General features: G+C 46.4%; 2 protein-coding genes across 5 annotated transcripts in view; one reads left to right on the forward strand and one right to left on the reverse strand.

Annotated features, from left to right (window-relative positions):
- The window catches only part of Dennd1a (DENN domain containing 1A), a 1,920,886-nt gene that overhangs the window by 301,870 nt on the left and 1,605,601 nt on the right, over positions 1–13,415 (reverse strand).
- Morn5 (MORN repeat containing 5) overlaps positions 1–13,415 on the forward strand; it is a 29,067-nt gene continuing 15,652 nt past the window's right edge. The window contains exons 1-4 of one of the 4 annotated variants that reach the window (XM_027423601.2): positions 12–194; positions 3,282–3,429; positions 5,641–5,752; positions 7,186–7,317. In XM_027423601.2, the coding sequence (XP_027279402.1) occupies positions 148–194; positions 3,282–3,429; positions 5,641–5,752; positions 7,186–7,317 (439 nt within the window). In that variant the 5' untranslated portion in view covers positions 12–147. Of the gene's footprint in view, positions 195–3,281; positions 3,430–5,640; positions 5,753–7,185; positions 7,318–13,415 lie in introns of all 4 variants that reach the window. The other 3 variants (XM_027423600.2, XR_003486817.2, XM_027423602.2) reach the window with 3 other exon arrangements.

Genomic DNA, 13,415 nt, shown 5'->3' on the forward strand with positions numbered 1-13,415 from the left:
TGGAGGAGACCAGAGTACGCCATTCCAGGAAGTCAAGCGCGCTCGCGGGGCGTGGCTTCTTTTGAGCTCCGCCCATACCTCCTGGTTGTCATAGTGACACTGAGGCCGCTGAAGTTGGTGTCTAACTGCTAGACACTAGCCGCTGACATGCAGTACACCGGGAGCAAATATGTCGGGTCATACGTAAACAGGAGGTAAGGAACCATTCGTCTGCCTGTCCACTCCCGGGCTGCAGAAAGACAGCTGCCTTTTGGCCTCTGCCACGGGCTTTGTGCCAAGCGCTTTCAAACGCTTGTTCTACTAACATGTTCATGTACATGTATCTAATAAGCCGCATAGGTGGGATTCATTAATTCTATTTATTGTGCGGTGTGTGTGTGTCCCAGCACTCACATGGTGGCTCACGACCATCTATAACCAAAGTTCCTCTTCTGGCCTCTGTAGGAACCAGGCACACACGTGGTGCATATACATACATGTAAGCAAAACGCTCACACACATTAAAAAATAAAAATATATATTTAAAAAATGGTGCACACAAAAGAAAATAGGAAATGCTAGTCAACAAATGCTGTTTGTAATCCCTGCCTTCAAAAAGCTCATGCAAACACAGTGGGCAAGTAAGCTTAACAGTTAAGACAAGTAATCAAAGAGAGCACTGTGAGTAAGAGAGGCAGAGGACGTGTGGAGGTGGCCGCTTTGCATTGCTAGCAGCTCTGGATGAAGAAAATGGAATATTTTTAGAGCTGGAGATCCTGAGGCGGGGGTGGGGAGAGGGGGGTAGGGGGATGTATACTGACTGATAAGTGCTAGTTGTTGGGGATATAGAGCACTTGATGGGCCTGTGGAGATGAAGAGATTAAAGGTCTGATTTTGGAGGGTCTGTGTGTACAGGCTAGAAGATATATACAGGGCGTTTTGAGTTTGACTCAGTGGGAGCAATGGTCTAGCCAAGCACAGGGATAGATAAGAATACATATGGGATGCTGCCTCAAATCTTTAATCAACTTTGCAAGGGACATGGTAAAGGAGGAAAGGGAGCCTTAGAGGACTTGAGACCTTTATGGAACTCTTCAGGAAGTGGCAGAGATGCTGGGTGCAACACTTCCATGACACCGAGAAAGTCCAGACTGATCTTGAAAATAAATGGTTGAACTTAAGCAAAACAGTATGCTCACTATTATGGATACACAGCTAAGAAGTGGCAGACTTAAGAATTTATACCCAGTTCTGTGTCTAAACCACATCAATTCTTCCCATAAGGCTTTGTTACAGCAAAAGTTTTGTCAGGTGGAGATGAAGGATTGGGTATTTTAGGCACAGAAACTGGAAAACCCACACACATCTTTATGATGGGTTATGCACATGAAGTCAGTGAGACAGTCAGACACCAACAGAAGGCCTTCTGTGCATTTTCACATGTCTGTCCTACACCTGCTATCCTCCTGCCTCATCCCAAGAAATGTCTTTGCTTGTTTTTTTTTTTTTTTTTTTTTTTGGTACTGCTGTAGCCACAGTACTGAAACCCAGACCTGAAGAAAGCCTCTCAATTACCCACAACCCACAAGAAGACAGTTGTTTTGCTGACTATACTCCTTTTCATAGTTCTGCCATGAACTCTGCCTGAATCTTGATTTTTAGCAAGAGGCAACTAAGTCATCCTTGGGGCTACTTAAAGTCCAGCATGTGATGAGAGAAACTATACTGTGAAGAAAACAGCCTTTGGCCTGAGGCGGACCTTAATTTCCTAATCTTTAAAGCGGGGAAATAATGCACACCCCAGAGGAGAGGTCAAAGGGATATGTAACAGGACACATATGGACGTCACTTTCATGTGAGAGATAACCAGTAGGTTATTTTTTCTTTTTTGGTCTGAGAGGAGGCAATTTCCTTTTAGATTTTAAATGACTAGAATAGCTTCTTATATTGAGTAAGTTAATACTTACTTGGTTTATGTAGACTCCCCATTGAAGTAAGACAGCCATTTTACTCCTAAGCATTATCCTGATAAATGAAAATAAATGACCACACAAAGGCATGTTTATGATTGCTCCAACAGCTCTTATATAACTGAAACTTTGTAATAACTGAAGATTGGAATCAACCAAACATTCACCAACATTCGAGTGAACAAACAAATGTGGTATAACCATTCACTGGAATAGTACACAGCAATTCAAATAAATGTTGGTTGACATAACAGTAACATGAGTGAATCTCAGAAGAATTATACTGAATAAAGGAAATCAGAAGTCCCCCCCAAAGGAGTGCATATTATGATATTTTTATATAAAATTATGAGAAACATAAATCAATTCATGGTCACAGAAAATTGATTAGTATTTGCTTAGGGATGAGGAATGCAAAGGACAAACAAGAAAGATTAAAGAAAGAGTATGCAGTCCCTGGGGGGGGGTGGATATATTAATTGTATTGAGTAGGATGACAGATTCCAGGATGTGTGTCAAGACTCACAAATTGTATGTATTTAGTTTTGTATGTCAATTATGCTTCATAAATACAGCTGTTTTAACAAAACATTAAAATTCATGATTTGCTTGTACCATATCTAAATATAAAAATGAAAAGCCCGGTATAGTGGCTTATACCTATTGGCTCAGCATTTGAGAGGCTCAGGCAGGACGACTGACATGGGTTCAAGCCAGTCTGAGCTACATGAGTTCCAGATCAGCATGGGCTACAGTGAGTCCCTGTTAAAAAAAGGTCTCTCTGACCTCATGATCATGATTTCTCTGAAAGTGCAGCACAGTTGAGTTCTAGATAACTGTACTTGAGAACACAGAGAATGAAGAAAGACCATCCACATTTTATGGCAGCCACCATGCATTATTCCTCCTTACAGTGATCCCCATTTGACAAGTGAGAAAAGGAAGGTAAGGTGCAGAATGATTTATGTAGCTAACAGAACAAGGATTTGCTTAATGGGTAAAGCTGACTGGTCATAGTGGACTCAGAACCAGCTGCCTGAACTGCTGGTCTCTGCAGTTTCTGCTGTATGGCTTTGACACAGCCTGCAACCTTCTCTGGGCCTAGTGAACAGCATAAACTCCAGGACAGCCTGCAGGGGCAGGGAGGATGACAGACAGATGGCTGCCCCATCTTAAACTTTTTTTGCAGGGGTGGGGGGTGGGGGTGGTTAATGAAAACAAAGCACCTCAGAAGCTCTGCAGAATATTGAGGGATGATGACATCTGAAGATGTAGAGTGAGTGTCTTCCTAGCTGCCATGCAGAGCTCATTGACTTCCCCATGTCCTTACAGGATGGAGGGCAGTGCGGAGTACATTCTCCCTACTGACACAAGATATGTTGGGAACATGAAGGACGGCATGTTCCATGGAGAAGGAACCCTGTTCTTCCCCAGTGGGAGCCGATTCGATGCCACCTGGGAGAAAGGATTGGCAGTGAAGGTGATCAGCAGCGGCTTGCAGGAGGTCCTCAGGGAGGAAGAACCCCACCACCTGCTGTAGCACCTTAGCCTCCTTGCCTGTTGCTTACCTCTTTCCATTCTCTCCTTTCCCTACTTCTCATTCTCCAAGGACTCTAGGATCTCCTCCATCCTGCTGTGCCATTTACCAACTGATCTTTGGCCAATGACTCTACATCTCTGAAATTCATGAGAGAGAAAGACAGACAGAGAGAGAGAGAGACAGAGACAGAGAGAGAGAGAGAGAGAGAGAGAGAGAGAGAGAGAGAGAGAGAGAGAGAGAGAGTTTTGTGAGATAGGGTTTCTCTGTGTAACAGTCTAGCTGTCCTGGAGCTCACTATATATAGACCAGGCTGGCCTTGAACTCACAGATACTCCCCTGCCTCTGCCTCCTGAGGGCTGGAATTAAAGGCGTACGCCACCACCACTGGCCCATGCTCCTCAGTTTTAAACTAGAGACAGCCATCTTTGCTCTCTGATGCTGTTGTGGTGGTTTCCCCTCAGTTTTTAAGTCAGCCTCCATTCACCATGATCTTGATTCTAGGGGCTAGAAGTCTGACCAGGGCAAGCAGGCAGACTCCAGGGGAGAATCTGTTTCCTCACATTTTTTTCTACCTTCCAGAAGCTGCCTGCATTTCTTGACTCAGGACTAGGTATCACTTCAATCTCTGCTTACAGCTCCAAGTCACTCCTCCTCCCCCTGCTCCTGTCGTCTTGTCTTCTCACCTGGACCTGTCTACTTCTCTTATAAGGACTCTCACATTGGGTGATTCTAGAAAAGTTCTTTTTAAAAAATTATGCAGGTAACAGCAGGTGTGGTCAGCTTTGGGGGAATAGGGTGGGATGGCATAACTCAATCTATCACATGGTGCTGACAGTAAATAAGGGGACAGGTGTGCGTTCTCAGTCATTTCCTAACACATAATAGGCACTCAGTAAGTGTCAGCTTTTACTATTGCCACCTCTACTAAGTCATCTAATCCAAAGATTCTGATCTTGAGGTTTATGAATAGGTGTCAGTAGAACCCCCTGATTTATACACACAAAAGCCTCTGTGGATATGGAGCTATATTTTTCTATGGGAAATGATTCTGTGCTCTCCTGAGTTTCCCTGAGCATTTACTGGGCCTGACTCATGACCTAAAAAAAGGTTAAGAAATGCTTCTTCTTTTATAGCTTGGAGATTCTAAGCCTCAGGAAGGGGATGTGACTTGCCCAAGGTCACACAGTGAACAAATAGTATTGTGGGAATTTCCACCCATGTTTCCGATGCCTAGGCTGATGTGCTCATACATCCTGAGGCTCCCTTTAGCTCTGAGCAGCAAGAACAGAATGCACATGTCTTGACAGCAGGCTGTGACTCCTGGCTCTGGACTTTCTAGCTACAATAATAATAAAAGGAAGAACAATATGTGCAAGTGTTTCTTCCATGGGTATTAGAGTACTCCGAGAAGGGTGATCAGGAGGGCACCGACTGATATACAGAAAGAGATTATGAAAGTTTGGCTCACAAGATAATGGAAGTTGGACCACAGAGTCTCCTTTGCAAGCTGGAGGTCCAGGGGAAGCCACACCTGTAGTTCCTGTCCAAGCTGACAGGCTGAGAGCCTAGAGAGGCAGTGGGTGAGTCCCAGACAGAGAACAGGTATGCTGATGCCCAAGGCCAGAAGGAAATGGGTTTCCCAGCACAGCTGACAGCACAATGGTCCTTCCTCTATCCTGTGTTCTGATCAGGCCTTTAACAGGTCAGACAGTGCCCATCTGTATTCGTGAGGGTGGTCTCTATACTCAGCCCATTGACTAAAATGCTAATCTCTTTGGGAAACACACACACACACACACACACACACACACATGCATGCTCACACAGGTGAGCATGCATGCTCACCTCCCAGCTAATCTTGGCATGTATCTATCTCACCAAATCCCCAGCCATTCCTATTAGAGGGTCACTGTCATCATCCTAATCCTATAATTGAGGAACCTGAGAGCCAAAAGCAGGCTGCCTGCCCAGGTCTATGCAGTCCCCATGCTTTCTGTGTCATACACAGGTTAGATGCTGTATCTCCATCTCCCTTAATGCTCACAACCATGGTCATTGTGTGACTGTTGTCACTTCTTTCCTGAAGCAGTGAGAAGCCAACTGTTCCCTTGATAGCAGCCTGTGTAGCCTAAAAGGCTTCTTCTTTCCCAGGGCAAGTATACCTTTGCTGATGGGCTACAATATGAGGACAAACACTGGCACTACTGCGACAGTTATGACCGGAGGTTCTACACCGAGATCTGCTACGGCCTGAAACCCTCAGGTAGCACACCCATACTGAGAGGGAGACCAAAGGTGCTTGAAATGAGTGCCTGGTACCCACTGACCTTCTCAAGGCTGGCCAAGGGGAAGAGACTCCATTTCACTGTGCCTCAGCTTTCCCCATCTAAATCAGGGAAGCAATGTTTTCTGCCTTGCAAGTCTATTGGCAATAAGAAAATTCTCACCTGGAATAGAGCTTTGCATGCATGTCAGGTGCATGGCACATGACAGCTGTCATGCTAAAAATATGTAAGCATTAGAGCTTGAGAGGTTTAGAAAGCAGGGGAGAATTTGATGGGACATGTGCTCTCTGGGCTGGCTCCCTCCAATCCTTGTCTTGTCTCTTGGATTGCCCAGGGTGCCCCATCTGGTCACTCTTCCCTATTCTGCTTCACAGAGGAGAAAACTAAGATAGTTAAGGGTGACCTTGACTTCTCCAAGCATCTCAAAGGTGGCAACTGGCCTGAGGTTTCAGCCACAGAATGGCATCAGAGCCATTGGCATGGGAAAGGCATTCAGTAATCATTGCCAATGTGCATGTGTTTTGGTTAGGGTCAAGGTCAAGTATATAATTAGACAACGTTTGAGCATTTTCTTTTCGGGGATGCAGACCTGCAGGCATGGCATGGTGAGCATTTGGCTTTCTACTCAGAGAAAGGCAAATTCAAGATTTACAACTAAAAAGAACATTCCAGCATCTCCCTTTACTCCAGCCATGGCATTCCAAGACCTAAAATGTCTATATGCTTTTCTTCCTTCTTTCCTGGTGTCCCAGCGCCCCTGACTTAGGGGTCGGACTCAGACCCATCCCTTCCCTCGAATTACTTAGCTTAAACTTCAGAGCCTGGCTGCTTCCTAGCTAGCTAGCATTGGGTCTGTTCCTCAACCTCTGATACGAGTTCTCTTCTCTGTAAGATAGGGCTACTCTGAGGGTTACCTGAGATAGGAGGAGCCAAATGTCTAGCACACAAGAAACAGTGAATGGCATCACTGTGGCCATTTAGGAGGAAGTCCAGGTGCAGTGCTCTGTCTACCCTTTTCTGGTGCCCTCCCTCATCTAGATTCTGCTATCAGGTTTCCTGGAGTATGGCCAACGGCTCATACCTGCGGCCTCTGATCACACGCTGGCTACCCCCTCTCTTGGTTCTATCCCCTTGGACATCTCTGACTCACCCTCAGGTTTTCTTTGACTTCAGAACTTCATCATGGTGTCCCAAGAAATAAATATGGGCTAGGTCAGAGAAGGCAGGGGTCCAGTTCCCAAATCCCTGTCCACAGCCCATGTTGCAAAATCTCCCTGGACCCTGTTCCTGCTGACTTTTGCTCTTGGCCCTGCAAAAGCAGCCTTTGGTCCCACAGACACATGAACAGCAGCCAGGGGTGCACTTGGCCTTGGCAATACCTTGGTAATAACTGTCCTTTGTGCCTCCTCAGGCATCTCTCGGCTCACCAATATGGACCCACCGAGAAAAATCCCCCCAGGCTGCTATGACTGTGGAGATGGCTTCTATAACCCCACCACCAGGGTCATCAAGGATTATCTGAACCGCTTTCTGAGAAATGCAGGTATGTGTATGCTGACACCATGGACACACTTTCTCTTTACCTGCAGGGATAACCACACACGTGTGTGTGTGACTCTATTAAGAAAGAGAGAAATAAGGGTTATCCAGATGTCTCCTTGGTCTGCGTATGGCCACAGAGTGAGAGCAAGGACTTCCTAGTTTAACTGTGACAGCACTGAAGTGTACTGCTAGAAGATTAAAGCACTGCTTTTTGTGTGCATCCCTTTGTCTATGTTAGTGGACTCCTACTGTGTGTGTTCTAGATGCCCAGCCTGGTGCTGGCTATAGCAGAGATAAGCTAGACCCTGGCCTCTTTCTGCTGGAGCTGATGCTCCACTAAGCAGTAGAGATGACTACAGAGAGTTGACTGCATCATGGACAAGGCCATCAAAAGGAAGACATGGCCCTAGAAGTGAAGGGGTGGTGGCACCATGAAGGGGTGGTTTAGGGTCCCCAGTCCAGAACCAAGGTATCAAAGGTTTTAAAAAGAACATGGCATCTCAACCGGCACCTAGGAATTGACCTTGGACAGGGGGAAGGAGCTTGTCAATCAGAGAGAAAACATAGGCATGGCCAAAGAGAAGTGACTCCATGTAGTCCAGGAAGGCTAGCTAGCAGAACTTCATTTTAGTGAGTTACCCCCAAAGCTGAAAAGACTTCATAGTAACTTGACTCTGAGGAGACAATGTACAAATAAAAGTATGGATGTTTCCTATAATTCATGGGGTCACAGTTGTTTTTCTGGAGTCATAGTCCCACTAAGGTAACAACAGCTATGGACCTTCTCAGAGACATGCACACGTAGCTACACACACACACACAGAGAGAGAGAGAGAGAGAGAGAGAGAGAGAGAGAGAGAGAGAGAGAGAGAGAGAGAGAGAGAGCCACATATACTTTTAAGGGATTTACAGCCTCTGTGGAGAGGAACTGCTCTGTGGTGAGGACATACCGAGTGGAACAGAATGGCTCATGGCAGTGGACAGCATCCCCTTCGCATTGGGACTTCACTCATCAGTGGGGATGTCATAATGTTGCCTATGGGACTGGCATAAGAGCCAGGAACCATCTGCTGGTCCCAAGGCTAGAATCTAGACCTTCTTTGAAAGGAACATGCCAAATGCTGAGATTCAGGGGCACAGACTCCTGTTTCCAGTGATGCCCCTTCTTATGTGGATGCTGTACGTGGACCAAGTGAGCTGCAGAAAGCTACCTTCCATTTCCCAAAGGGCCTATCAAATGCTAATGTCCCTCCCACATTCACTTCCACTGTAAATACCCATTTCTTTCATAATTTGCTTAATGGTCATTGGGTGCATGGAGAAGGAACTCTCACCACCACTTGTATTGAAGAGTGGTCAAGAAAATAGGAAGAAGTAGCTGTCAGGAGCTTGGCTAAAAGGCTAGTACTGAGAAAGCTCCAAGAGGACACTGGGGCAGTAGAGAAAGTCACATATGAAGCAGCCCCACCTCCTGGCCTAGGGCAAAAGACAACAGTGGGGATCACAGGAAGTGAGTGGAGGTACTAAGGAGCTGTAGCCTAGGGCTCTGATAAGGGGGCTTTGTTAGATTGCAGCTGGGCTCCCAGGGGACACTGCCCAGTGGAGTTTTGGAAGAGTGTAATGATGCTGTTTCTGGAAGTGTAGGAAAAAGGGCACTGGTGTGAAATGTCACTGCTAAGCAACACTAGTACAAACAGCAAACAAACCAGAAAGGAGTCAGAGCACTGCTGGCAAAGCACAAAAGTGCTTCTGCTGTCGTCCCCCGTGTGGTGTGTTCCCCACACAGAGCAGAGCACCAGTGTGCCTCCACTGCTGTGCTCCCCACACACAGAGCAGAACATGAATGAGCTTAGGCAGTGCTCCGGCCACACACACAGAGCAGAGCTGAACAGCAGTAACTCCTGCCTGGCCCAGTTCTCCTTCACAATGCCCCTGAGCAGGTGAGCTCTTCTACAGATGTTAGAACTTCCCAATAAAGATGTGTCCTGTTGGCATGGAACACAGGGCTAGCACATGCTGTCAACAAGCTGAACTGTCCTTTCTAGAAATACAGGTACGGGCACCTTCTCCCCACCTGGGGACACAGAAGTCGAAAAACCCTGGACTCCGAGTTCAACTAACATTAACTTCTAATCAGTCCTGCCTGAAGGATCTATAGCCAGTCAGCTGCTGTCCATAAATCCCTCTCTGAAACAAGTGCATGGAGCTGAATGTGTGCGTGCCTAGGGGAGTGCACAGGAAGAGCAGGGCCGAGACACAGATAAACCCACACTTAGGAGCAAGGGCAAGAAACTGCCACTGCTGCATCTGTGACTGGTCCTGAAGCTGAAGATGGTATTTATGACTTCTTTCTTCCACTTCCACGTCCTATTAGCTTTGAAACCTGGCAAGGTGATGTAAACTGTCATTTACAAAGGGTCTGAATCCTGACAAGACCTGCCAAAAAGTCCAAACAGAAACACTCTCGATATTCAGTTGGTTGGCTATATTTTTGTTAAGTTTCTACCAGCAATGGAAGTGTTAAGGAATGTAGGGGTACCTCTGGGTTCTACATAGTGGTTCCTTTGCCTGACTTTATAGCAGCAACCCAGTTAGCCGTGCAACCAGTGACAGTCACTCCAGCCTGTATAGTGCTCTCCTCCATGTTAAGCTCAGTAGCGAGTCTTTCTCTGTTCCACCAGCCAGCTTTCAAATAATTACACAGAGACTTCTTATTATGAAAACTCAGCCAATAGCTTAGGCTTGTTTCTAACTGGCTCTTATAACTTAAATGAACCCATTTCTATTAATTTACATGTTGCCATGTGGCTTATGGCTTGTTACCTCATCTCCTACATGTCACACTTTCTCAGTGTCTACTTGAGACTCCGCCTTTCTTCTTCCCAGCATCCTCTATGCTTGGAAATCCTGCCTGGCTATTGGCTGTTCAGCTCTTTATTAAACCAATCAGAGTGACACACCTTCACAGTGTACAAAAGATTGAGCCACCATTGCATCCCTTGAGAACTGAGACCTGTAAACCAGTAAAGTTTAAAGCCGCAGGGCAAAAATTCTTCCTAAAGCCCAACTAAGTGGACCAGGCATGCCTTGGCACTGAACACAGGGCTAGCACACAGAGGATGCTCATTAAATAGGTATAAAGTAGGGCTGGGTATATCTCAGAGGTAGACAGCATTTGTCTAATATGCATGAGGCCTTCATTTCAATCCTGGTGGCAACAAAAAAAATAAGGATATGTAAACTAGGTAAATCAAGAAATGAATGAGAGCTGTGAACCTCAATGGGGGAGGGGGTATTTCTCAAATGTGTTTGACTATGAAATTCACTTGGAAGTGGGCCAGTGGGAGCATTTTGCAGAAGTAGGGCTGAATGAAGTCTACTCTGGGCCACTCCAGAGCATGGTGTGTTTGTTAAATCTTTCTACACTTATGATAGGATACAGGTGCTTTATTTGAAGTTTTTAAGCTTTAAATTATATTCCAGTCCTGTCTCCCCAGAGTGGTATCCTGGTCCAATGAAGAGTCACAGTCTAATGTGCATGACAGACACAGAAGCACACATTTGAAATATAATGGGCAGGATTTGAGAATAAGTGGGAGATGAAGGAGGGGGAAACATGATACAGAGAAAAGGGCTCACAGAGGTAATGGGTCTTAAAGAATGAATGGCTGGGTGGGGTTTAGTTGGTGGAATGCTCGTCTCATATGTATGAAGCCACAGCACACATAAATCAGACATGGTGGCACATGCCTGTAATCCCAGCACCTGTGGGGTGGAGGCAGGAGAACCAGGAAGGCGAGACAATCCTCATGCCTAGGGAGTTTGAGGCCAGCCTGGTCAGATGTGTTTAAAACAAACAAACAGTGGGTATATACTGATTACATGAGCAGGAAAGGCAGGGAAGGGCATTTTAGGCAGAGATATGTATAAAGATATGTTAAGAAATTGTAACCAGAAAGTTCAAGAAGTTTTTTGTTTGTTTGTTTGGGTTTGTTTGTTATTGTTGTTGTTTTTCCAAGACAGGGTTTCTCTGTGACTTTGGAGGCTGTCCTGGCACTTGCTCTTGTAGACCAGGCTGGTCTCAAACTCACAGAGATCAGAGATCCACTTGCTTCTGCCTCCCAAGTGCTGGAATTAAAGACGTGCGCTACCACTGCCTGGCAAAAAGCTGTTCTTGGTGGGGCACTTGGAGGACGGACACTAATGGTTTACTTGGCAAGTATTTACTGCCACTCACTTGTGTCTGGGTCTAGGCTAAGTATGGAGATGGTAGTAGTGCCCAGAATCTTCTCCCAGGAAGCAGGAGAAAATGCTGAGGAAGGGATCCTAACAGTACAGAGCTGCCATCACCCAATCTGGAGGCCAGCAGGTCAGGGCAGCTTCCCAGAACATCTCTGAAACCAACACAAGAGCAGGGGGAACTACAGTGGTAGGAGGCACAGGGCGGGGGTGGCTGGAGGAAGAGAATGTTTGAGACTGAAAGCATAGCAACTGACTTGTCCTTTAGAAAGACTCATGTACTCCCTGGTGCCCTTCTCCCTACATTCCAATTAGCTGTTAACAGTGCTCCCCATCTGCAACTGTGGCCTGAGCTGCTGGCCTGTGGGCCTGACGTGGCCACCTCCTTCTGTCACCATCTCCTGAGTCTTGGATGCCAGAGGTTGATACAGCTGGTCTGTCTCAGCTGGCACTCAGAGTTATACATACCCAGCACACAGACCCGTGATGAGTCAACCACAGCGCACTGCTTCAAGAAGCCTCTCTGACCACAGTGAGAGCATCCCACATATGTGAGGAAAAACATAAGTATTTAGAATGCAGTTTGAAAGCATGACCATTTATTAAAACAACAGCTGTAGGTTGTCATTCACATCCACCCAACCCATTGCCCAGGGCCTATGATCTTCCCTTCTATGGAGCAGGCCTCATATCATAATCAGATAACAGCTGGCTACTCCCATAGCCTGCATGCCACTGTTACACCAGAGGGCACATGGTGTTATAGCTGGCAGGGTCCTGCTTGTGTGTCCCATCCCCCCACCCTCCCCACCCCCAGCCCACAGAGCACCTTCTGACACCAGCTAAGCTAGCCAACAGAGAACGAGTTTCCTGATGAATGTGAAGCTAGTTTCTCTATGGGCACTACTTTGAAGGAAGTGATGGGCTGTGAAGAGTGGATTTTCTCACTTCAGGCCTCACTGCGCTGCCTTGGCTCCTCCCCTGTCTCCAATGCAAGCTGCAGCCTCGCTGGGCATCCTTGCTGCTGGACTTGGCTTCAGAGATGTGTTTCTTTTCTTTTTTTAGTGTGGACAGTGTGCTGTTGGCACTTCATGTCTGCATGCCACATGCATGCCTGGTGCACATGGAGCAAGAAGAGGGCATTAGATCTTCTGGAACTAGAGTTACAGACAGCATTGAGCCACTACGAGGATGCTGGGAATGGAACTCAGGTTCTCTGGAAGAGCAACCAGTGCTCTTAACTACTGAGCTCTCTCTCCAGCCCTAAGGGATGCCTTTCTTACCTGAGGGCTGTGGCACCTGCAGTACTGGATTACTGTGAAAATTAGCTTTTATTTTGAGACAATGTCTTACTATATTGCTCAGTCTGGCCTTGAACTCCTGGGCTCAAGAAAATCTACTTGTTTCAATCTTCCAAGTAGCTAGGCTTTTAGTGATAATTTAAATCCACCCTTCTACTCACTAAAAAGGTTTGAAAACCTTCAGCATCCCAGGATATCAGCAGGCAACCTGAGCTCTCTTGAGTTTGGCTTTTAGGTTATGCCAGTTATCTTTAATTACCAACTTGACACAATTCAGAGTCAACTGGGCAGAGAGTGTCACTGTGGAAATGTGTAGATCGGGTTGTCCTGTGGGCATGTCTGTGTGGGTTACCTTGATTAATTAAGAAGCTCTCTCTACTGTGGGTGTCTCCATCCCCTGGGCAGGACTGTATAAAGGTGGAGAAAGCACACTGAGCACCATGGGGGATTCGACCAGCTCTCTCTCAGGATCCTGCCAACTGATTTCCCCTGGACTATAACCAGACTGTGGGTCACATAAAGTCTTTCTCCCTCAAGTTGCCTTTGTCAGGGTATTTTG

The sequence above is a fragment of the Cricetulus griseus genome, chromosome 6, assembly GCF_003668045.3.
Source record: "Cricetulus griseus strain 17A/GY chromosome 6, alternate assembly CriGri-PICRH-1.0, whole genome shotgun sequence".
Lineage (NCBI taxonomy): Eukaryota > Metazoa > Chordata > Mammalia > Rodentia > Cricetidae > Cricetulus > Cricetulus griseus.